General features: G+C 33.3%; 1 protein-coding gene across 6 annotated transcripts in view; it reads right to left on the minus strand.

Annotated features, from left to right (window-relative positions):
* DPYD (dihydropyrimidine dehydrogenase) overlaps positions 1-24,563 on the minus strand; it is an 831,034-nt gene that overhangs the window by 588,708 nt on the left and 217,763 nt on the right. For all 6 annotated transcript variants that reach the window (XM_082686466.1, XM_082686464.1, XM_082686465.1 and 3 more), the window contains one exon: positions 2,232-2,428. In XM_082686466.1, coding sequence (XP_082542592.1) covers positions 2,232-2,428 — 197 coding nt within the window. The remainder of the gene's footprint in view (positions 1-2,231; positions 2,429-24,563) is intronic.

Raw genomic sequence — 24,563 nt, forward strand, 5'->3', positions numbered from 1 at the left:
ATCACCTCTTTAAGCAATTGATTTCAAATACAAAGCTAATTTAATCTTTTTTAGCCACTTTGAAGATACAAGAGAATGAGAGGCATCTGTAAGTGAGAAAATAAATTAACAGAAAAAGGTTGTAGTTGCAATGCTGGCTAAATTCCAGTGTCAGTTTTTATAATCCTGTAACAGTGGCACATAATGCCTCTTCCAAGGGACAGTCCAAATGAGACTGATTCAACGTTTCATACTGTCCCTAGACACTGGGAACGTTCAAAGGCAAAGGAAAGAAAATAAATCAAAAAAGAATTTTTAAAAATGTTTGGTCATTAATCCAGGAGAATCTGTCCCACTAGAAAATGTTCAACAAATATATAAAAATACATAAGTTTAGTGTTAGTTTATACGATTTAGAAATGCCTATTCTGCATTTGAGGTACAGGGAGATGGAGATGCTAGCAACCATAATAATATACCAAAATTGTCCACACAGAATAATTCACAAACAGGGCCTGTTCCATTTTAGGCTTCCTGTGGAAATGCAATTAAGGGGCAAAAAGATTTTTCCCTAGACTACTAGGGTATACAACAATTAAGTTCATATTTTTTAAATTAGCTCACATATTCATTGATGTGTATAATTGAAAAAAAATGTACAATGCTTATACATATGTTGCTAATAGATTATGCTTTTCCTAATTAATAAAGCTATGGTAAAACACTATTAAAAAGATAGTCTAAATCATCCCAGCAAAATAATATATTAGGTATTTACATTCCAGGAATAAATAAAAAAATTTTATAAGACATGCATAATCCCTTAATAGTCATAGTGGTGAAACGTCAGAAAAAATAATTATTTCTTGACAATCAGGTCATTTTTTTTCTTCAGTTTATGCTTCAGAACCTCTTTAACAGGTTTCCCTATTATATATACCTTGGATTGATAATTCAGTCAAATAGTTTTATATTAATGCAAAGCTTATCTTGGGTTTAGCATATAATCATCTAAACAATATTGAAATTTTATCAGTATTGACACAAATTTGTAGTTTTGTAAAATATAAAAAACATAAGCACATTTGGTCATAATTTGATTAAATGTATTCCTTATGAAGTTAAATATGATACACTTACTTTGAGAATAGTTCAGTAGCCATTACATTTAAATGCTAAGTACAACAGATATGCCAAATGATAGTATTTTAGTATTCATAATTTTCTGATGCAAGATGACATATTTATGAAAAATAACAATAAATTAAGTAATATTATTAACTTCCCACGAAAATCCTTTCTCATTTTTACATCCTTTTTTTAAAAAATGTATTTATTTATTTTAGAGAGAAAGTACAGGGGAGAGAGGGAGAGAGAGAAAGAATCTCAAGCAGAGTCCCTGCTGAGTGTAGAGTGCAAGGTGGGGCTTGATCTCAGGATCCTGAGATCATAACCTGAGCCAAATCAAGTCAAACGATTAACCAACTGAGCCACCCAGGCACCTCCTCTCCATCCAATTGCTAAATGTGGTTTGAATATCTGAAAGTCACTAATACAAAATAAATATTTTTCATTTCAATGAATGAATTTTCATGGGACTAAAGACTATGACTGATTACTGATTTACAACAATGATGCTGATTAAATATAGAATATTCGTAAGGAAAACTGTATAAATGTACATTAAAATGGAACAATTTTAGTAGACTGATATAATTTTTTTTTAGGATTTTATTTATTTATTTGACAGACAGAGATCACAAGTAGGCAGAGAGAGAGAGAGAGAGAGAGGAGGAAGCAGGCTCCCCACTGAGCAGGGAGACCGATGCAAGGCTCGATCCCAGGACCCTGGGATCATGACCTGAGCCGAAGGTAGAGGCTTTAACCCTCTGAGGCATCGAGGCGCCCCATCTATAATTCCTATAACTTTCAGATGTATCTCCATTAAAGGACAGATTCACAGAGATGAAATGCATTTTTATATGACTGATTCCTCCATCCATAAAATATTTTGCTGAGATTTATTTTAAATTCACAGAACTAGATAGGGAAATTTTTAAAATAAATGTTGCTTAACACCAACTGTAAATTTAATGTGAATAATGAAATAAAAATTGAGCATTTGGAAAAAGAACATTTAAAATACCATCTGTGAGCTTGAAGCTCCTATATGATCATAAACTAACAATATTCATAATTATTTTGTGCCATCACTTTTGATACTATAAACATGAAAAAAATGTAGGCATTACCTTAAACCACCAACATATTCTTGCTTTTCAAAGATAGTGATGTCAGAGTAGCCTAATCGAGCCAAAAAGGAAGCACAACTTATACTTGCAGGCCCAGCACCAAAAAGAGCAATCTTTGCAGAATAGGCTTCAGGCATTTCTTCTGGAGGAGGGAGAGAAGGATTCCGAATTTGTGTGATATTCATTGCTTTGAACACCTGTGAAGAAATCAATTGCCATGGTTAAAAACTGTAAACTAACTTTTATATCCTCAAACACATTTTAATGTTTCAAATGCATAAATGCTTTAAATAGAAATAGGGAGTACATTTTCAGTATTAGTATGTTATAATTAGAAGCTCTATTGGGTCAAGTAGAGCACATCCTATACTTGACAGTTTCTCAATCTTTGGAATTCCTTTCCAGGGTCGCACCTCCTCCGGGAAGCATTTTTGGCTCATTTTACTTACACCTCTCTGCAGGCCAATTTAAGTGCTCCTTCTCTGAGATTCTACAGTATATGTTATATGCCTCCAACATAACCACTTACCAATGTTTATGTGTCATGTCTCCATGTTTGTCAGCAGAACAGTTGTTCGTTGACTCAGAGAATATATCATTTATAAACATACAAACACACACACATACACACACACACACACACACACACACACACACACAACTTATAATGCTTTAGGTAGTTTTACATCATGTTACCATTGAAATTATGATAGGTTAGCTTTTAAAGGACAAGTTTTAAGAATGTTTTGGAAGCACTGGGGAGCTACCTGAAGTAATGGGACTCTTGTACAGGACAACAGCTCAGAAGAGACAGAAAGAGATTTTGGCAATCTCCTAGAGCTATAGAGACACAGGGTTTGGGGAATGTAAGAGACCAGAAATCAGAAACAGAAGAAAGTGCAGAAAAGTGAGCTTAATTCTTTAACTGCATGAGTAAAAGGTTAGGAATCTAAATAGAAATCTCTGTAAAGAAGAGAGGAACTTCCTGTACTCTGATGATGGGGGGGGGGGGGACGACACAAGTATAATAATAGCTAAAGAAGGGAGAAACCTGGAAACAGTCAGCTGAAACTCTTGGAAAGCTACTCTCTACAAGTGGGGCAAACCAGAGGTAGAAAAGCAGCCTGAATCATTTCAGTCCTGTGAATGAAAGTGATTAGTGATTAGTCCACACTGCATTTATTTACGAAATGTTAAGATGGATCTTCTGTGAAGGATAATAAGTTAACCATAGTCTTTACAAATTTTCATAGACAAGGCCTAATTTGGGGTTAAAAAAAAAAAAGCCTTGGCTTACCAACAACTAAGAATTAAAAACTGCTTAGAAATAAAAAGAAAAAAAGAGAAAGAGATAGAGATGCATATAAAATCCAGTAACTTTAGTTACCAAACTCAGATTTTAAAATAACAAGGATTAATATGTTCAAAAACTACATACTAAGAATGTGAACTTTAGGGACGCCAGCGTGGCTCAGTTGGTTGAGCAGCTGCCTCTGGCTTAGGACATGATCCCAGGGTCCTGTGATCGAGCCCCACATCAGGCTCCCTGCTCAGTGGAGAGCCTACTTCTCCCTCTCCCTCTGCATGCTGCTCTGCCTACTTGTGTTCTCTTTCCATCTCTCAAATAAATTAATAAAACCTTTAAAAAAGAGAGAGAGACAGAATGTGAACTTTACCAGGAAACTGGAATTTGTAAATAAATAAATAAATAAATAAATAAATAAAAGAAATTGAAGAAGAAAAAAAAAGTGAAAATTAAAAGGGGGTAAAAACCCACCTAAACACATGTATTTAACAACAGATGGGACAGGGGAACAGAAAACGGCAGGCAAACTAAAAATGGGTCAGTAATAACTATCCAGACCAAAGAATGAAAAGCAAACCAGAAGGAAAATATAGAAAGAAAATAACAAAATATAACAGCAAAAAAACATGAGAAAAAAAGACAACATATACAGAGCTAATATATACGTAATTGGGATCATTAAAACAGAAGAGAGAAAATGAGACAATAGCTAGCGATACTTAAAGAGAAACAAAGAACTTCTCCAAACTAATAAAAGACATAAAAGCAAGAAGTTCTAAAACCTTTGAAAAGGTAGATATAAAGAAACTCATGAAGATCTCAGTAAAATTGTTATGAAACAAAGAAAAGGAAAGCATTGAAAACAATTCCCCTCACTGCCAAAAAGACACAATACTGTCAACAAGCAACAAAAAAAAGGGCTAAAATCTTTCCTCTCAAAAGAACTGATGAAAGACAGAAGACAATGAAATGGTATTTTTTTGAGCAGTGAAAGAAAATATCTTCTCCCTGAAATTCTATCTAGAAGGAAAATATCTGGGTGCCTAGGTGGTTCAGTGGGTTAAGCCTCTGCCTTCAGCTCAGGTCATGGTCTCAGGGTCCTTGGATTGAGCCCTGCATGGGGCTCTCTGCTCAGCAGGGAGCCTGCTCCCTGTCCCCCTCCCCCACCTCTCTTCCTGCTGTGATCTCTTGTCAAATAATTAAATAAAATCTTAAAAAAAAAAAAAAGGAGAATACCCTTCAAACGCAAAGGCAAATAAAGACATTTGCAAGGATTATCTGTTGGCAACAATAAAAGACACACTGAAGAGCATTAGAGGAAGATCTTCAGGAAGAAAGCGTATCACAGATAGAAACACAGAAATACAGGAAGACATAAAGGGCACTGAGAATGATAAATATGTGGGTAAATATAAAGGAAAGTATATAGACTATATATAGACTATAGAAGTAATAATGTCAGATGGAGTTATAAATGAAAACTGAAATACATGATAAAAAGTATCAGAGGTTAAATTGAGTCAAAGTGCACTGGATCATAGCATTGCCTATGAAGTGGTAAAAATACTAATATTGATTAGGCTGTAATCAATTTAGGATGCATGTTTTATGTCTACAGTAACTACTAAAGGAATAGTGAAAGAATCTTTAATAGCTAAGTTCTTGAGGGGAAAGCAGAATTTTAAAAATTATTAATACAAAAGAAAGAAAAAAAAAGACAGAAAATGCAATAATTGGGTGGAGGGGTAGAGTAGAAGAGTAGAAAACAAGTAGTAAGATAATGAATATAAATACACACATGTGAATAGTTACATTAATGTAAGTGGATTAAAACTGCAAATAAAGATTAAGATTATAAAAGTTATAAACCTTGAGCATAAGGACACAAAAAGGTATAAGGGATGAAAGAAGTTATTCTATGCAAATACTAACCAAAAGAAAGCTGGTATAGGTATACCACCAGTATCTGACAAATTAGACTTTCAGGCAAAAATGCATTACTAAAGTTAAATTATAATAAAAATGTCAATCTGTCAGCAAGATTTTCCAATTTTAAAGTTACAGGCACCTAATAACAATTTCAAAATCTATAAAGAGAAACTGAACTAAATATTTTCTCACTATTTTCTTCTCATCAAAACTTGACTGTCAGTAGAAGTGGCCTATGAATAAATATACATATTAAAGGTTAATTATGTAAGATTTCATAAATTACCTCACAAGGTTATTTGCATTTAATAGGCAACTCAAGCAAAGGTAGTTTTCCTTGGGAGTAAGGAATCAGGGAGATAGGACTTAATGTTTTTCTTGAAATTCTATCCTATACATCACCAACTACTCAAAATGAAGTAAAGGCATTCAAAATATTTAAGGAGCATCCAAATTATCTCACTTAAAAATTAGAGATGAGGTGTTTGGGTAGTGCTGTCATTTAAGTGTCCAACTCTTGGTTTTGGCTCAGGTCATGATCTCAGGGTGGTGAGATCAAGTTCCCAGTTAGGCTGCATGCTCAGTGTTAGGCTCCATGCTCAGCATGGAGTCTGCACAAGATTCTTTCTCCCTTTCCTTCTGCCCCTTAACCCCACCTTTCTTTCCCACTCTCTCAAATAAATAAATAAATATCTTTAAAAAATTAAAGAGATTATCATCAACAAGTACTACATGACCTAATAATGTAGTCCAAGCTAAATGGCCCTCACAAATGTCCCCACACCATTTTGTCCTTTTTGTCTTAATACTTTGTCATATTTTACTGGTTCACTTATCAGGTACTTTCTTAAAACCATAAGAGCTTTAAAAGCAGACATCATATTTTATTTCATCTTCTTTTTTTTTTTTTTTAAGATTTTATTTATTTATTTGTCAGGGATAGAGGGAGAGAGAGCGAGTGAGCACAGGCAGACAGAGAGGCAGGCAGAGGCAGAGGGAGAAGCAGGCTCCCTGCCGAGCAAAGAGCCCGATGTGGGACTCGATCCCAGGATCCTGGGATCATGACCTGAGCCAAAGGCAGCCGCTTAACCAACTGAGCCACCCAGGCATCCCTTTATTTCATCTTCTAATTTCTAGTGTATTTATATAGAAGGGGTGTACATATTAATGAGTTTAAATTAAATTAGTAATATTTCTAATTTCTAATTATTAATTATTCTAATTATTATAAATATTTCTAATTCCCAGAAAAACTTAGGGTTTTACAAATTACAGATATATCTTGTTTCTCCTTCCTTTACTATCCAAATAGCAAAGATTTTTCTCTCATATTATTTTTGAATCAGCACATCTTTTTACCTATCATTTCTTTTTAACAAGCTGAAAAAGAATGAAATTCTAATTCAAAATTAATAAACTATTTTAATGAACCATTAATAGAAATGTATGGTCTATTATATTTTCACAAAGTAAGATTTCATATACTTTTCACAAATCAATATTTAAAACAAAACTTTAACATGACCAGGGAGAGCTATAGCTATTTCATAAGGGAATTGAATAAATGCTAATCTTTCTTATTTAGTTCAGTATTCACAGCTTTGTGAAGAGTTAAGAACTTTCCTATGTTAAAATTTATTACCATTTACTAGCATTAAATGAACTAAATGGTCCAATCAAAAGACATAAGGTGAAAGAATGGATTAAAAAAAAAAACACACACACACACAGTATACTATAGTGCCTTGTAGACACTATATGCTCTCTACAAGAGACTCATTTTAGACCTAAAACCACTGGCAGATTGAAAGTGAGGGGATGGAGAAATATCTATTATCCAATGGATGTCAAAAGAAACCCAAAGTAGGAATACTCATTTTAAACAAAATAAACTTTAAAACAAAGGGTATGTGCTTTGGTGAGTGCTGTGAAGTGTGTAAACCTGGTGATTCACAGACCTCTACCCTTGTGGATAAAAATATATGTTTATAAAAAATAAAAAATTAAAAAAAAAGACTGTAATAAGAGACAAAGAAGAACACTATATAACAATAAAGGGGGCAATCCAACAAGAACACCCTACTCAACATTAATGGACAGATCATCTAAGTAGAAAATTAGCAAGGAAAAAACAGCTTCCAATGACATGCTGGAACAGATGGATTTAACAGATAATATTCAGAGCATTCCACCTGAATACAGCGGAATACACATTCCTTTCAAATGCAAATGGAATATTCTCCAGAAGAGATCACATATTAGGCCACAGAAAAAGTCTCAAAAAATTCAAGAAAACTGAAGCCATCCCATGCATCTTTTTTAACCACAATGCTATGAAACGAAGTCAGCCACAAGAAAAAACCTGGAAAGACCACAAATACATGGAAGTTAAATACATGCCACTAAATAAACAATGGGCCAACCAGGAAATAAAAGAAGAAATTAAAAATACACATGGAAACAAATGAAAATAAAAACACAATGGTTCAAAATCTCCAGGATGAAGCAAAAGCTTTTATATGAGGGAAGTTTATAGCAATACAGGCCTACCTCAAGAAGCAAGAAAAATCTCAAACAACCTAACCTTGCACCTAAAGGAGCTAGAAAAAGAATAAGAAACAAAACCACAAACCAGCAGAAGGAAGGAAATAATAAAGTATAGAGCAGAGACAAATGTTATAGAAACTAAAAACAAACTAGAACAGATCAATGAAACCAGGACCTGGCTCTTAGAAAAAAAAAATCAATAAAATTGGTAAACTTCTAGCAAGACTTATCAAGAAAAGAGAAAGGTTGCTCAAGTAAATAAAGTCAAAAACGAGAGAGGAAAAATAACAACCAAAACCACAGAAATACAAACAATATAAGAAAATATTTTGAAAAACTATATGACAACAAATTGGACAATCCAGAAGAAATGGATTCGGCTCTGGTCATGATCCTAGTGTCCTGGGATCGAGTCCCACATTGGACTCCTTGGTCGGCAGAACACCTGCTTCTCCCTCTGCCTCTGCCTCTGCCTGCCACTCTCCCTGCCTGTGCGCACGCTCTCTCTCTCTCTCTCCCTCTGACAAATACACAAAAACAAAATCTTAAACGAAAAACAAAGTTAAAAACACAACTACCTTATGATCAAGCAATCACACTACTGGGTATTTACCCAATGAATACAAGAAAATTAATTCAAAGGATTACATGTACCTCAATATTTATAGCAGTATTATTTACAGTAGCCAAGATATCAAACCAGCCCATGTATCCATCAATTGATGAATGGATAAAGATGTGGTATGTATGTGTAAATGTATATGTATGTGTGTGTGTGTGTGTGTGTGTGTGTGTACACATACATATATATATTAATTCAGCCATAAAAAAAGACTGAACTCTTGCTCTTTGCAATGATGCAGATGGAGCTTAAGACAAATGATGATTAGTGAATTAAGTCAGAGAAAGACAAATGCCATATGATTTCACTCTTGTGGAATTTAAGAAACAAGACAAACAGTCAAAAGAAAATAAGAGAAAGACAAACCAAGAAACAGACTCTTAATTATAGAGAACAAACTGATGGTTACCAGATGGGTAGTGGGTAGGGGATGGTTTAAATAGGTGATGGGGATTAAGGAGTGCACTCGTTTGATGAGAACTGGCTGATGTATGGAAGTGTATACCAGCTGAAATTAAAATTTAAAAATAATAACAAAAAATATAGTAGCATTTATAAATTAATATTTCATTTTAACAAATTTTAGAAGTAGAAAACATAAGTTTTCTTAAAAGAACCATTACTGCTGATACCTTACATAACAAAAGAGAGTTTAATGTGATTACTTAGGACTTTAAAGGCCAAAAAGTTTATTTTAAATCTGAAAGTAAGCTGTGACAATCAAATAGAATAGAATTTTTGAAATGTCTTTCCTGTCTCACTCACCCAGAAGCAAGAGATACTTAGTTTTAAGACACTGAACATACCTGACAAATTCTATCCAATGGTATGCAAATAAAGTAGTAATTATTCAATAATACAGAATACATACAAATACTCCTAAGGACATTTTAATTATTTTTCAATGAAGCTTTAAGTGTTCTTTTAAAAAGCGGTCAAATATACGGGGCACCTGGGTGGCTCAATCGGTTGGGCATCGGCCTTCAGCTTAGGTCATGATCCCAGGGTCCTGGGATAGAGCCCAGCATCAGGCTCCCTGCTCAGCAGGGAGTCTGCTTCTCCCTCTCCCTCTGCCCTCTGCCTGCTTGTGAGCGATCTCTCTCTCAAATAAATAAATAAAATCTTTAAAAAAGAAAAGAGAAAAAAGAAAACTGTCAAATATTGAACCAAATAGATATATCTAGTGAAACTCTGCTACTGTCAACACAGAGTTGTAAGTTTTCAGGGGTTGGAGGGAATGAGAGCAAGCATACTTCTCAACTCCTATAACACCAAAGACATGTACTATGATCAGCTTCTGAAATGGGCAACCCCACACTCATGAGCTCGTGAGCTGGTTAATAAATACACCATACCCTACCTTTCTCAATACACTAATCTATGAACGAATTATTCTTTTTCCTGTTATGTTTCATTCTTTTAAGTACCTTTTTATTGCACTGGATTTTCTCCCTTGGCTTTGTAAAAGGCTGTTATCAACCTTGATAGTTTCTAATGAAACAAGTGTTTGAACAAAATTTTGTGAATTTTATCACAAAGAACAGTAGTTTATTTTTTAGAAGTCTGACTTTAAAATGACACTGCTTGGGGTCGAGTCTTGATGTCCATCTTTCTCATGGTGCATGGTATTGAAAGTGGGGTTAGTATTATCTATCTCATAGGTTACTACAAGGATTAAACCAGTTAACTCATGTAAAGCACTTAGAAAAGTTCTTCGTCACATAGCAAAAGTTACTTCCTAGTTCACCTCATGTTCAAACTCCCATGAGGCAGAACACTTACTGTCCAACATGGTAGCCATTAGTCACATGTGACTAATCAAATTTATATTTAAATTCATTATAATTAAATAAAAATAAAAATTTAGTTCTTAATAATAGTCATTTCTCAAGTACTCAATAACTGTATGTGGCTAGTGATTAATGTATTATAGAACATTTCCAACATTTCTAACATATAATAGACATGACCTCAAGAGCACAATGAAGATAAAAATGAAATAATTATGAAGCAATGAGTTTTAGTATTTGTTACATATCTTTTTAATATGATATATATGATTATAATGTTACATCATTTAATTTTTAATTTTTCATGATGGTTGTATTTAACAACCAGCTCACCCTCTCAAGAGCTGGTCCTAACTGCCTTCATCACATTATTGAACTCAAAAATATGTGTGCATTCACATAATTCTTTTTTAAACCTCTGGCAAAGTTGTATCATCAAGCACAAACTTTGAGATATATTAGCTATACTTGCCAACTTCCTCAAGACCAGAATGACTAAGTGGCCTTCTGTGCTTTTAAAAGAGTGGTGTTCTAGGTGTCTCGGCGGCTCAGCCAGTTCACATCTGACTCTTGATCTTGGCTCAGGTCATGTCTCAGTCTTGGATTGAGCCCTGTGTGGAGCTCTGCACTCAGTGGGGATCTGCTTGAGATTCTCTCTCCATCTACATCCCCCTACTCATCGCTCACTTTCAATCTTTCTCTCTCTCTCTCAAATAAATAAACCAGTCTTTAAAAATAAAACAGCAGTGTTCAACTCATTTTCAACTGAAATACACAAAATGAACAATTTCATATGTACATAATACACTCTCATGAATATTGCTTGATTATTGCAGAATGTTTTTTAAAAATTGCTAGGAAGTCAAGTAAATAGCTACATAAACATTTGGGGGGCTGTTGATATATACCTAAGCACTTTATAAACCTAAGAGATGTGAATCAATTATTCATACATCTAAAATTGTTGTTTTATAAAATTAATTAAAAAGTTTATATTTTTGTAAGCATTTAACTTGCTTTCATTATGAAATAAAACAAAACTTCGGGTAATTTCTAAGAAATACTATTTCATCAGTGAAGGTCTAAGGAAAAACTTAATAAAAGTTACAGATTTTTATCTTGTTGGTTTCAGTTTCCTTGAGTTATTTATTAGCAATATGTCAGTCCGGTTAACTTTTGAATGTTTTAAATAAATAAAGATTGCTATTTGTGCATCCAAAGTAAGTTACTTCAAATTACATGCTTTCCAAGAGAGGCTTCTATGTAATTTTCTTTGTAATCTGCTTCCTTTTGTAAAAGAAGTGAACGGAAATACTGAGTACATACTATTTACTGCAGCCATCCTTTGAGAAGAAAAATTCTTAGTCTACTCACATTAAACAAGGGACACCAAAAGTAGAAACTTTGTTTCAAATGTATGGGAAAAAAGAAAAACTCCATGTCATATCAACTTTTCAGTTATCAAAATTATTAATATATTAGTAATTCCTAAAGATCTTATTTCATGTTCTCTTATTAAAATAAATCTTATTGTGAAACATTTCTGGCATGGTCAAAATACTTCCTACTTTAAGATCAGATTACTCTGTTTCATTCAATTTCCACCTTAATTCAGTAAGTATCTTTACATGCCCTCTAGGCACTGGAAACCAGTATAAATAAAACAAAGATCCACTAGTAAATAGCTCTCTAGGTAACAGAGTATTCACATGTCTTAAATACAGAAAAATTATTACAATCAACCTTTCCCATGCAGGCTTCATTTTTACATATGGTACTCTGGGAGCCTGTGAGAAAGAAAACTTACTTAGAAAGAAGGAAAGATAATGCCTAAGACAAATCTTTAAACCAAAAAAAAAAAAAGAAAGAAAGAAAAAGTTACATGTTATCTTGGAGATGACTTCATCTCTCTAAATGTCAGCTCTAAAATTAAGAAAGTACTAATTATTTCAGCAGTTTATTGTGAAGACCAAATGAATCAATGATGAAAACTCCTGAAATTAATGCCTTCTCTTTATAAGGCACTCTCTTAGGTGTTTAACATTTATATCTCCAGTTCTAACAGTCTTCAAAGTTAGGTAAGATTGCTCATTTTATAGACAATGGAACTGACACCTAAGTTATTATTCTTATATTATAGTTCTTATTTTTATTATAAATATACTGTATGCTATATTTGGGATTGGAGGCTGCCATTGAATTAAATGGTTGAAGTTGACCAAATACAATTTGAAAACATATGTATATAGTTCAGCTATGAGCAACTTTACTGATCCAAAACCATATGCAGGTTCATATTAACCAGCACATGAACTCTTTTGCCTTCAGGATTTGTTCATGCTATTCTCCATGCCTGGAATACACTCCTATTCTTAATTTTGCTGCATTTGATGAACACCTTTCAGGACCTGGTTTAAATTTCACTTTCTCAGCTCAACTAGGTCTCCTAGATACTTGTTCCCATGGTGCAGTCTCTTCATTGTAATTCGCTTGCTTAACTGTCTGTTTTTCTTACCAGGAAGTAAGTTCTCCAAGGGCTAGTATCATTCCTATCTTGTTCATTACTCTATCCTTCACACCCAGACCCTGCTTAGTACCTAGTCAGTCACTCAGACGTGTGTTCAAAGTTCCAGTTGGAATAAAGCTGCCAGGGACCAAGCAAACCACATTTCTTCTTGTTGGAGACGAGAGGCTAGCAGAGAGGCTAAAGGAAGTGGTGGTGACATGGTAGACTTAAGAGACCCTCCCCAGTCCTATCTGCTTCAGTTGAATATTCGGTATTTAGGAGATTTAGGGGAAACAACCATAATGATTAACTATGGTGCCAAAGCTACTTGTAAGCAGATTAAGAAAGTAATAAAAGAACAGTAATTAGAAGACAGTTGTAACTAAAATGCATTGGTTGTTATATGATATGCCATACAAGCATTTACTAAACTATTTTCAAAGAGCCAGCTTTCTGTTTTTTTGTGTTTTTTTTTTTAAAGAATTTATTTTATTCATTTGACAGAGAGAGATCACAAGCAGGCAGAGAGGCAGAGAGAGAGAGGAGGAAGCAGGCTCCCCGCTGAGCAGAGAGCCCGACGCGGGACTCGATCCCAGGACCCCGAGATCATGACCCGAGCCGAAGGCAGTGGCTTAACCCACTGAGCCACCCAGGCGCCCCGCCAGCTTTCTGTTTTGTAGATCATCTTTATTTTTGCTTTTATGTTGTTTCATTATTTTTCTATAATTTTCACTTCTTTTCTTCTTTTTTGAAATTTACCACCACCACACCCATCCACACTCCATTTGCTCTCTTACTAGTTCCTTAAGATAGACATTGCTTTATTTCCTGATACACACACTTAACACAATAAATTTTCACATAAAAATGACTTTGGCTGCACTTCAGATGTTGCCAACAGAAATTTTCCTTCAGGTCTAAATATTGTGTAATTCTTATTATGATAACCTCTTTAACCCATCAATCATTTATAAATGTGTTTTTTTTTAATTCCCACACAAAAATTTGTTATCGTTACTTTTTCATTTTTATAATATTTTTATTTTTTATTTCTAATTTAGTTATGTAATAGAAAAAGCACAGTCATATATATTCATTGGAAATTATATATAATTGTTCTGACCTAGTACATGGTCAATTTTGATAAACGTTAAACAAGTGTATGAAAAGGTCATATTCACTTTATATTAGAGGAATCAGGAAACTCTTGATGTATTAAATCAATCTAATGAACCTTATTCAAATAAAAACCTTACTAATTTTGGGTAAAGCTGTGTTGCAACACATAAACAGTTTATGAATGTTACATCCTTTAAGACATTTTTTCATTTTTTGATTATTTTTCTCTTTAGTTTTAGTGATATTTCCCCCCCAAATTCTACTTATGTTAGTATTAATATCACTGCATTAACTTTCCTTATAGTTAGTGTTTGCATAGCTTATCTTTTTTCAACCAACTTTCTGCTAAGGTTGTTCTTTTCTAGACATCATACAGCTATTTACAGTATTTATTTTATATCGATACTAGTCACATATGTTTCCATAAACAAATTTAATAAATGCAAATTATTGTGGTTAATTATATATTTGGATGTGTTTCTACTATCTCTTTTATGTTTCCTATTTACTCTGCTTTTTCTTTGCTTTTCTCTCGTCTGGGTTTTAGTTTTGTTTCCCTGAAGACTGGATTGTTTTCTCCATACCCACCTCTATTTCTACGATTGTGTGAAAGTTACAGATTGTATTTCCATGTTTCTGTGATTAGTTTTAAATTTTTAACATCAATATTTCAATGTTTTTAAAAACATACTCTCAATTTATTGAGTACTCCCTTATCCTCCCAACACTAAAGACACTTAGGACACTTACTATACTCCCCACCTCCACCTCAAATGCCTTCCTTGTCAGTATTATATAAAATTTATTTCTGTTTTTATTTTTGGCACTCCAAAGTGAGTTTTTAATAATTACTTTACACTCACTAATTATATTTACCACCATATTTTGCTGGTTTCTTTGCTCATTTGTTTGTTGACTCTCTTTTATTCCAGGTTCCTTTCATTCATACTAAAAAATAACTCATTTTTAGTAGTTCTCTATAAATAACAAGGTAAATAATAAGCCACCTTAGATTTAAAATGCATGAGAAGTATTTCTATTAATGTCCTATCTTAGACCTTTAAAAATATTGTGTCCATTGTTTCTCACATCTATTAATGCTGATGAGAAGTGTGGGGTCCATCCAATTGTCATTTGGTTTTAAAGTGATCTTTTTAATAATTTTCTGGAAGCTTTGATTCTTTTGTGATCTCCAGTATTTTACATTATTGCAACCATGGGTGTAGGTGATGAACTTAAATTTTTCCTTTTTTTAAAAAAAAATATATATTTATTTATTTGACAGAGAGAGGGATCACAATTAGGCAGAGAGGCAGGCACAGGAGGGCAAAAGCAGGCTCCCTGCTGGGTAGGGAGCTCGATGTGGGGCTCGATCCCAGGACCCTGAGATCATGACCTTAGCTTAAGGCACAGGCTTAACCCACTGAGCCACCCAGGTGCCCCCAATTTTTCTTTTCTTTTTAGAAAATTCTAACATAACTGCTTTAAGACTGCTTTGCCAATCTCTATTTCAGGAACTCTTAATATGTATACTGGAGCCTCTAAGCTTCTTAACTTCTCCGTTATACTTTTCCTTTCTTTATATCTTTTTACTACACCCTGGCAAATTTCTCAGATTTTTTTTTTAAGTTCACCAAATTTTATCTGTGTCTATAACTATTTTAAAAATTTTTTACTGATATTTTAATTTCACTGAATATTTCTTTTTTTTTTTTTAAAGATTTTATTTATCCATTTGACAGAGAGAGATCACAAGTAGGCAAAGAGGCAGGCAGAGAGAGAGGGGAGGAAGCAGGCTCCCTACTGAGCAGAGAGCCCGATGCGGGACTCGATCCCAGGACCCTGAGATCATGACCTGAGCCGAAGGAAGTGGCTTAACCCACCGAGCCACCCAGGCGCCCCCACTGAATATTTCTAATCAACTATTTTTCATACAAAACTCATTGGTTTTTTTATACATAATTTTATCTTATTTTCAGGGCTGTTGTTTTATGCTTATTTATTTAAAATCCGGATTATGGTAGTATTTGTGGTTCATTAGGATACAGTCATCATCTCTCGTTTGAGTCTTGATTATCACTGGGAGCATTCACTCTTCTAATGTACTTTTGAACTTTCTGACTTAATCTAAGTGGAATTTTTGTGTTATGGCATTTGCTCTCTTTTTCCTTATATCAAGTGACATCTACCCAGCAACACCCTTCTTTCTCCCCTTTCTCTCCCCTCTCCCCAACTACCCAACCAGGTTTCTTACTGGAAGCCCAGAGCTCCAGTCCCCAGGCAATACTTAGACATATCACAGAAATAAGTTACTGTGCCATTAAGCAAGCACATGCTTAAACCACTGGGGCACAGCTGTCACTGCTTCTCTCTGAAGCTTCATATAAGGCCCCGCCCTGCAAAGTATTGCACCTACTTTTTTAACTTTCTACCAGGGGTAGGTGAGTCTTGTTTTCTATCCCTCATAATGTTTGGGTACTTAGCACCCTACACCACTAAAATTCCCCAGCAGCACCTGACTGCTTATGCATAGCCTAGCAGTGAGAGGCTGAAGTCCCTTGTTCACTGTTGAAAGTTTCTACACTTCTGGCCCTGAAAGGTATTTATATTCCTTTTTTTTTTTTTAATTTCAGCTCTTAACTTTTATTATGTGCTTATTGTATTTCATTTATCATTATACTTTGGAGTAAAATGGCTGGTTTAAATCTTAACTCACACCTCTTACAAGTGATCTATATTGGTACAATATCACTTGTTGCTACTACTTTATACTTTAATTTGTCAAGTATATTTGTGAAAATACATATTTTTAAGTGTTAAAACTCAAACCAATAAAACTACACCATTCTAAACTATAAGCAGCCTGGAGAAGTATATATATTGAACTTACAAAAAACAAATTTAGGGGGAAAAAGTTGTAGCAAATAATCTTAACAAGTATACAATTTTGGCAAATTTCAGTTATTACCCCCAAAACATATTTTTATGTCTTAAAGCTCTAGATGGTAACAAATAGTTTTAAAATAAATTAATATTGTAATGAAAATCATCTAGCAATTTATCCAATCCTACATTTTTATTATCAAGCATTGTGACAGCACTGAGTATTTTTAATAGATTTCTAAAGCTTTTTGAGGAAGAATGTCAGATATTCAGTGAAATCTAGCAAGACATTATTATTTTATATTAACTACTGCATTAAGACCAAAAGGAGAGACACAAATCAAGCCTTAACAGATACTACTTGTATTTGCATCCCTGACAGCAACATTCCACCAGAGTACAAACTACTGATTTATTAATGTGTAATGTATTTTATTCATGTACATCTTATTTCTCCTACAAATATTTTTTTTTTGTACAAACAGTATTCACAAACTACTAGTAATACTGGAAATAAAAAGGAGAAGGATAGAGAAATTTTATTCAAAGACAATTCAAGTTTGGGACAAAGAGGCAAGTGTGAGGTATCATTAATCTAATTACTATTCTCTAATCCATATTCTATTTATAAATGACCTGCAAAAGGGATTAACTGTAAATATTGATTATTCATTATCATGGTAGTTTATCTTCATTTTAGATTAGCTATATTAACTATAGATTTTATTGACCACTTTACCAAATTGTATCATAAATGTGCTAGACTCTTTCCTAAACTTACTTATAGGCCAGCTACCATCAAATCAGCCTTAGGCTCTCCAAATTAAAATAAAACTTTAGATATAATCTTGAGCTTCAGGGCCCTTCATAGAATAGGACCCTTTCAAAGCTCTCTATTTAAATTTTATAGTAGTGCTTTTTATAATTTTTCATAGAAGGAACCCAAAGTTTATCATCTTAGGCTCCACAAACCCTGGGTCCTGGATCTATAATAATCCTTCACTAGCCAGAAAAATGAAATAATAAGAAAATAAAAGGTTTTTAGTAATATACATAAACAAAGAAAACAAATAAAACAGGCACTCATCTCAACAACCTATTTTAAGGGGAACCTGGTTGGCTCAGTTAGTTAAGCATCTGCCTTCAGCTTGGGGTGTGATCCCAGGGTCCTGAGATAGAATCCAACATGAAGCCCCACATGGAGCCCCACATCAGGCTCCCCACTCAGCAGAGAGTCTGCTACTCCTTCTCCCTCTGTTCACTCCCACCCCCACTCACTAATCTCTTGCTCACTCTTTCTCTCAAGTAAATAAATAAATAAGATCTTTTAAAAAATTTAAAAAAAAACACCTATTTTAATATAGTTGCTTCATATAACACAAAAAAATCATTTTGTGAGTTGTGAGGTACAGTGACTAAGGTAAACATAAACCAACAAAGTGCAATGTTGTGAACGTGCAGCCAGAAAACCTGGGTTTAGAGTGAGTTTGCATTGATGACTTACCACAATATCTGGGGCAAGTGAGAATTTGTGAAATGCCGGAAATTAAAGCACTAGCTTTGTATTCTAGATTTGCTATTATTAGATGTGAACTTGAGGAATTTAATTCCATGTAGCTCCTTGCTGCAAAGAATGGACATGATCACATTTACCTAAAGGGTTATTTTCAAGGTTAGCAAGTGCTAAGTGAGTACCTAATACAGCCCAGTGCAACAGAAGTTTGTTTGATGTTAACTATTTTTTAATCACTTTGATCCTTAGTTTCCTCATGTCTGAAATGGGAAAAACATTACCTAGTTTACATGTCTCAAGGGTGGTTTATCAACATTTTAAAGTGAGATATCACAAAAATGCACTGAAGTGCTATGAAAGTATGGTGTGTTTTTGTAACTCTACATTTTCCCTTGCCTGATCCTTTCCATCATACAAAGGTCTAATCACCTCCAAAACCAAGTGACAAAAATTAATGAAGACTGAATTATCAGTCCAGGGATGCTAAAGCAAATACAATATGTATTATCAAGTTTGCTACAAAATTTTAGTTGTGGCTTGTATTATTTCTTGAGAGGTGCTATAGCTTCTCAAGGCCTATAGTTCAGAAACAGCCTAAAACAAAACTTAATTCTAATCAATTTTCAATCAATGTTTGTTTGATTAACTGAATCCTTACCCAGTAGGAACTTATTACACTGGATGTTCATACAAGTCAGTCTGCCTGCAATAATCCTAGTTTGTGCCTGCTGCACTGAATTAATTATTGATAATGTCCTTGCTTACTCTTCGAAGTATCGCAGTCATTTTATGTTACTTATAAAACAACCAACATAACACACAGAGTATATCTAATATTACAGTTTATGTACATTTCTTCGACAAAGGCTTTAATTTGAGAATTACACTTACTCCTTTTTTGTCTCTACTTTTCTATTTGATAGATAAAATGTACCACAAAAATACATTACCTGAGAGAGAACATGCAATACTCTATTATATATTAGTATACATATTTCTATATTCTCCTCACTTACGCTTGTAGAAGGCAAAAGTTTAAGGCTTTTGGTGACCTCCATGTTCAAAATGAAGATATGGCAAAAATAATATTTGTCCTATTAAATCACAATTAACTTGAGTAATTGTGTTCCTCCTCCATTCACAATTCTCCAAAATATTTATTGTATTCAAGCAAAATATAAATCTTGATGTTATTTAAATGAGTGTAAGGTATCTCTTAAAGTAGGCTATTGGAATTGCATTACTGTATTTGTTATTGTATTACTGGCACTCATCAATTTGATTCGAATTGTGTCTAACCAGTAAAATATAGAAATAAAAACAAATAGTATATGATGGTATATAAATAATGTATGACAGTGAGACAAGAACTGGGTTATAGCAAAAGAAAAGTGAAATAAGAAATGTGCTGAGAGATACAGTAAAAAAAAAAGAAAAAAATCTAAAGAGTAATTCTGTCCTCAGTGAGTCACCTGAGTTAATCTAGGATTCCATTTATCAGTTCCATTCTTAACTAAAAGTATAAAAACAAAACTGAAAGTGCAGTGTTAAGAAGCATATACCTCATAAAACAGTACATTTAATAAGTATTAAGATAATTTCATAGAATGTTGATTGTGAAAACCAAATAATGTTTTTAGATAACAATTTCATAATCTAATGTATTTCTAAAAGTTCATGACTGAGGCAGCAATTTTAAGTAGTGATCTTACGACCCTCATTCATCTTAACATTTAAAGTCAAACTTCAGAACCCTGAACTTTTAATTTTGGTTTCTTTAAATTACCTGCATAACTAGTTAACATTAGCAGAAGGGAATTGATTTAACACACAGCTAAGTATGTAGTTACAGTTTATTTTTCAAACTTTAGAAGATAGTAGGAAGATGTGTTCTCCTTTCATTTTCCTTTTATAACAATTCCTTAAATTTGAGAAATGATGTAAGTCTTCTTGGTCTATACATGGATAAAGGTAATGATTTCTTAAAAATTCAATTACATACACAAACACATTTCAAAATAAAATTTTCAAGTGCCATATTTGTGTAGAAAAATTTTAAAATCCTTGTGAGACTGAAAAGAGAATCCATACCAAACTATTATTTTCAAGTTATTTTATTGAGGCAATATTATTATATCTAACTGAACTAGGAAAAACTGCCTCCTAGAGTCAGAATCACCCCATAGTCTACCTGTTTTCATAGGCACACAAAAATGTCTGCAGCAAGGTCACTGCAGATGGGGGGATAGTAAAGGATTGAATAATAACGACAAGATAGAACAACAACAACAAAAAAGCAGCTGGTCTCCTGATTCTACTGCAGGCTATTCCTTGTGTGATTTATTTGTTTTCTACTACAATCTCTATGTTCCATATGCCCATGTTCAAATAGAAAAGTAAAAGGTATGGATTTAACCAATAATGGCAAACTACAAAGTTGATATTTAAAAAATCATTTATAAATTACAGGAAAAGCAATTTTGAAAAATATCACACTATTTTACTCTGCTTTCCTAACCTTTCCTTAATTTGGTTGAAAAATAGATTTGTATTTCTTTAAAGGTCAAAAATCAATCATTGTTTTATCAAACAACCAAAATAAATAAAATTATTTGCATCATATTCTGCTTCAATTTAAGTATCAATAGTTTAGTAGTTTGAAATAATAATGTTATTCTGCACATTGTGCTTTCTTTTTTCACTTGCAGTCAATTAATATGTTGTCTTTTGCTTATCTTTGTAACAACACTGACAGTTGAGAAAGTTTAAGTAAACCATCCACTGACTTTTGAATAACAAAACTTTTTAAAGTATCTTGCCCTAAAGGGTCTTCTTAAAAAAAAGGAGAGCTTTTCCTCATGGTTTCATTACAAGACTTATTTATAATTTGAGTTATATTTGAAGTCACTGTTTTATAAAGTATAACTGAAATATAAAAGATACACTTGTATTTTAAATTCCACAATTCACTTACAATGCATTTAATGCCATCCTAAACTATGCTCTGCCTTAAATTAAAAAACAAAATCAAAGCACGCACGCACACACACACACACACACACATGCACGCAGCAAAACAAAACAAACAAACAAAAAACTGCTTTGGGAAGAGGTGGAAACAGTTCATTAAAACCAAGTGAGAGTTGGAAAGGGGGACTTTTGCAAGATGGTAGAATAGAAAGATCCTGAACTCACCTCTTCCCAGGGACACACCACATCTAAATTTAAAAAAAAATTTTTTTAAGATTTTATTTATTTATTTATTTGACAGAGAGAAAGAGAGAGAGATCACAAGTAGGCAGAGAGGCAGGCAGAGAGAGAAGGGGAAGCAGGCTCCCCACTAAGCAGAGAGTCTGATGCGGGGCTCTATTCCAGGACCCCAAGATCATGACCTGAGCTGAAGGCAGAGGCCTAGCCCACTGAGCCACCCAGGCGCCCCACACCAAATCTAAATTTAAATATGAATTATTTTCCTCTGGAAAAAAACAAAGTACTACATGAACTAACTCTTCACAACAAAGGGTAAAAAGACCATATTGAGAAAGGTAGAAGAGGTAGATATGGTCAAAATAAAAAACCTACTGCTGGGTCAGTAACACACGGTAGGGAGGGATCTTACCAGTTTAGCGCTTTTCCCTGGAAGAGTGAAGAGTTTGTTTCCTAAATCAAGTATCCTAACCCCTGGGATCTGCACCAAATAGATGAAACCCCAAAACATCTAAATTAGAAAAACAGAGGGGCTAAAATCCAAGGACCTAAAATCATATAGAAAATTGAGATTTCTCTTTTAAAGGACTGACTTGCAGTCTGACCCTGAAACCCAATGAAAAAACAGCAGTTTGAAAAGCATGTCTACCATAGGTGAAGATATTTATTTCCTAATCTAAAAACACCTGCTAGAAAGACAGGGAACAATGGAAACTCTCCCTAGAGATGAAGGCATTGGCAGAAAAAGAAAAGAGAAAGAAAGGAGCAGATAATTTATTTGAAGAAATAATAGCTGAAACATTCCCTAAAAGACATTTAGGCCCAAGAAGCCCAGGGATTTCTAGTTCAGGTAAACTCAAAGAGAGCCATGCCAAGAAACAGTATAATTAAAATATGGAAAGTTAAAAGAAAAATAGAAAATCTTAAAAATAGCAAGAGAAAAAAAAAATCAAATTGCAACATACAAAGAAAATCCCATAAGGCTATTTCTCAGCAGAAACTTTGCAGGCCAAAAAGAAGTGATATGAAATTCAAAGTCATAAAAAGAAAAACATCTAACCAAGAATACTTTACCCAGCGAGGTTATCATTCAGAATTGACACAGAGAGAGAGAGAAAGAGAGAGAGAGAGAGAGGGATAAATAGTTTTCTATACAAACAAAAGCAAAAAAAAAAAAAAAAACTCAATATTATTAAACTAGCCTTATAAGACATGTTAAAGGAACTTCTTCAAGCTGAAAAAAAATGACACTAACTAATAATAGGAAAACATACAAAAGTAAAAATCTTATTGGAAAAAGTACATATATTAAAGGTAGCAGAGTGATCACTTATATATCTACTATTATTAAAACATGAAAGAAGCAAAATTTTAAAAGTACAATAATTAATTAATACACAAAATAAAAAATGTAGAATGTGACAATAATAATATAAATGTACTGGGGAGAGTAAAACTGTAGAGTTTTGGAATGTATTCAAACTTACTTTGCTATCAACTTTAAATAATTGTAATATACATAAGGTGATATATGTAAACATTAAAATAACCGCAAATCAAAAATGTAGAGTAAAACAAACAAAAGAAGGTGAGGAAGTAATCTAAACATAACATTAAAGGAAATCAACAAACCACAAAGGAGAGAAAGAGTAGAAAATAGATACAGAGAGGAAATATGTAAGCAATCTTAAAAAAACAATTAACAAAATAAACAGCTATAGTACACACCTATTAAAAACACTTTCAATGTAAGTGGATTAAATTCTCCAATCAAAAGACATAAAGTGAATGACTGGGTAAAAAACAAGACACCTTTTTATACTGCCTACGTCACTTCAAAAGGAAGGACACATGGACTAAAAGTGAAAGTATAAAAAAAGATATTCTACATAAATAAAAAGAAAGCTGGTATAGCTATAGTCATATCAAAAAAAAGAGACGTTAAAACAAAGACTGTAATAAAAGACAAAGATGGGTACTACACAATAAGAAAGGTGTTAAGCCAGCAAAAAGACATAACATTTATAGATATATATGTTTCCAACACAGAAGCACAAAAATATATAAAACAAGCATTAACAGTCCTAAAAAGAGAAATCTATAGCAATAAAATAAATAATAGGGTCCTTTAACACTCCACTTATAACAACAGATAGATCATCTAAACAGAAAAACAATAGGGAAACATTAGTCTTAAATGATATATTAGACCAGGTGGACTTAATAGGTAGATATCTATAAAACACTACATCCAAAAGCAGCAAAATACACAATCTTCTCAAATGCACATGGGACATTCTTCAGGATTCATCACACTAGGCTACAAAATAAGTCTCAATAGATTAAGAAGACTGAAATTACATTACACATCTTTTTGAACCACAATGGTATGAAACTTGAAATCAATTATAAGAAGAAAACTGGAAAAAATACAAGTACATGGGAATTAAACAACATGATACCAAAAAACTACTGGGTCATAGAAAAAACAGAAAGAAATTTAAAAAAATACCTAGAGCAAATGAAAACAGAAACACAACATACCAAAATTTATGAGATGCCTCAAAGGTGGTTTAAGAAGGAAGTTCATGAGAATACAGAACTACCTCAGAAAGAAGAAAAATCTCTAACTGACAATTTAATTTTATGTCTAAAGAAACTACAAAAGTCAGAACAAACAAAACCCACAGTTATTGGAAGAAGGGAAATAATAAAGATCAGAGTAGAATTAAATGAAATAGAAACTTTAAAAAGGCAATAGAAAAGATCAATGAAACTAGATCTGATTTTTTGAAAAGACAGACAAAACTGACAAGCCTTTATCTAGACTCACGCAAAGATAGAGTATAAATAAATAAAATCAGAAATGAAAGAGAAGTTTCAACATCCTGAGAGACTACTTTGAACAAC

Source organism: Mustela nivalis (genome assembly GCF_964662115.1).
Source record: "Mustela nivalis genome assembly, chromosome: 10".
Taxonomy (NCBI): domain Eukaryota; kingdom Metazoa; phylum Chordata; class Mammalia; order Carnivora; family Mustelidae; genus Mustela; species Mustela nivalis.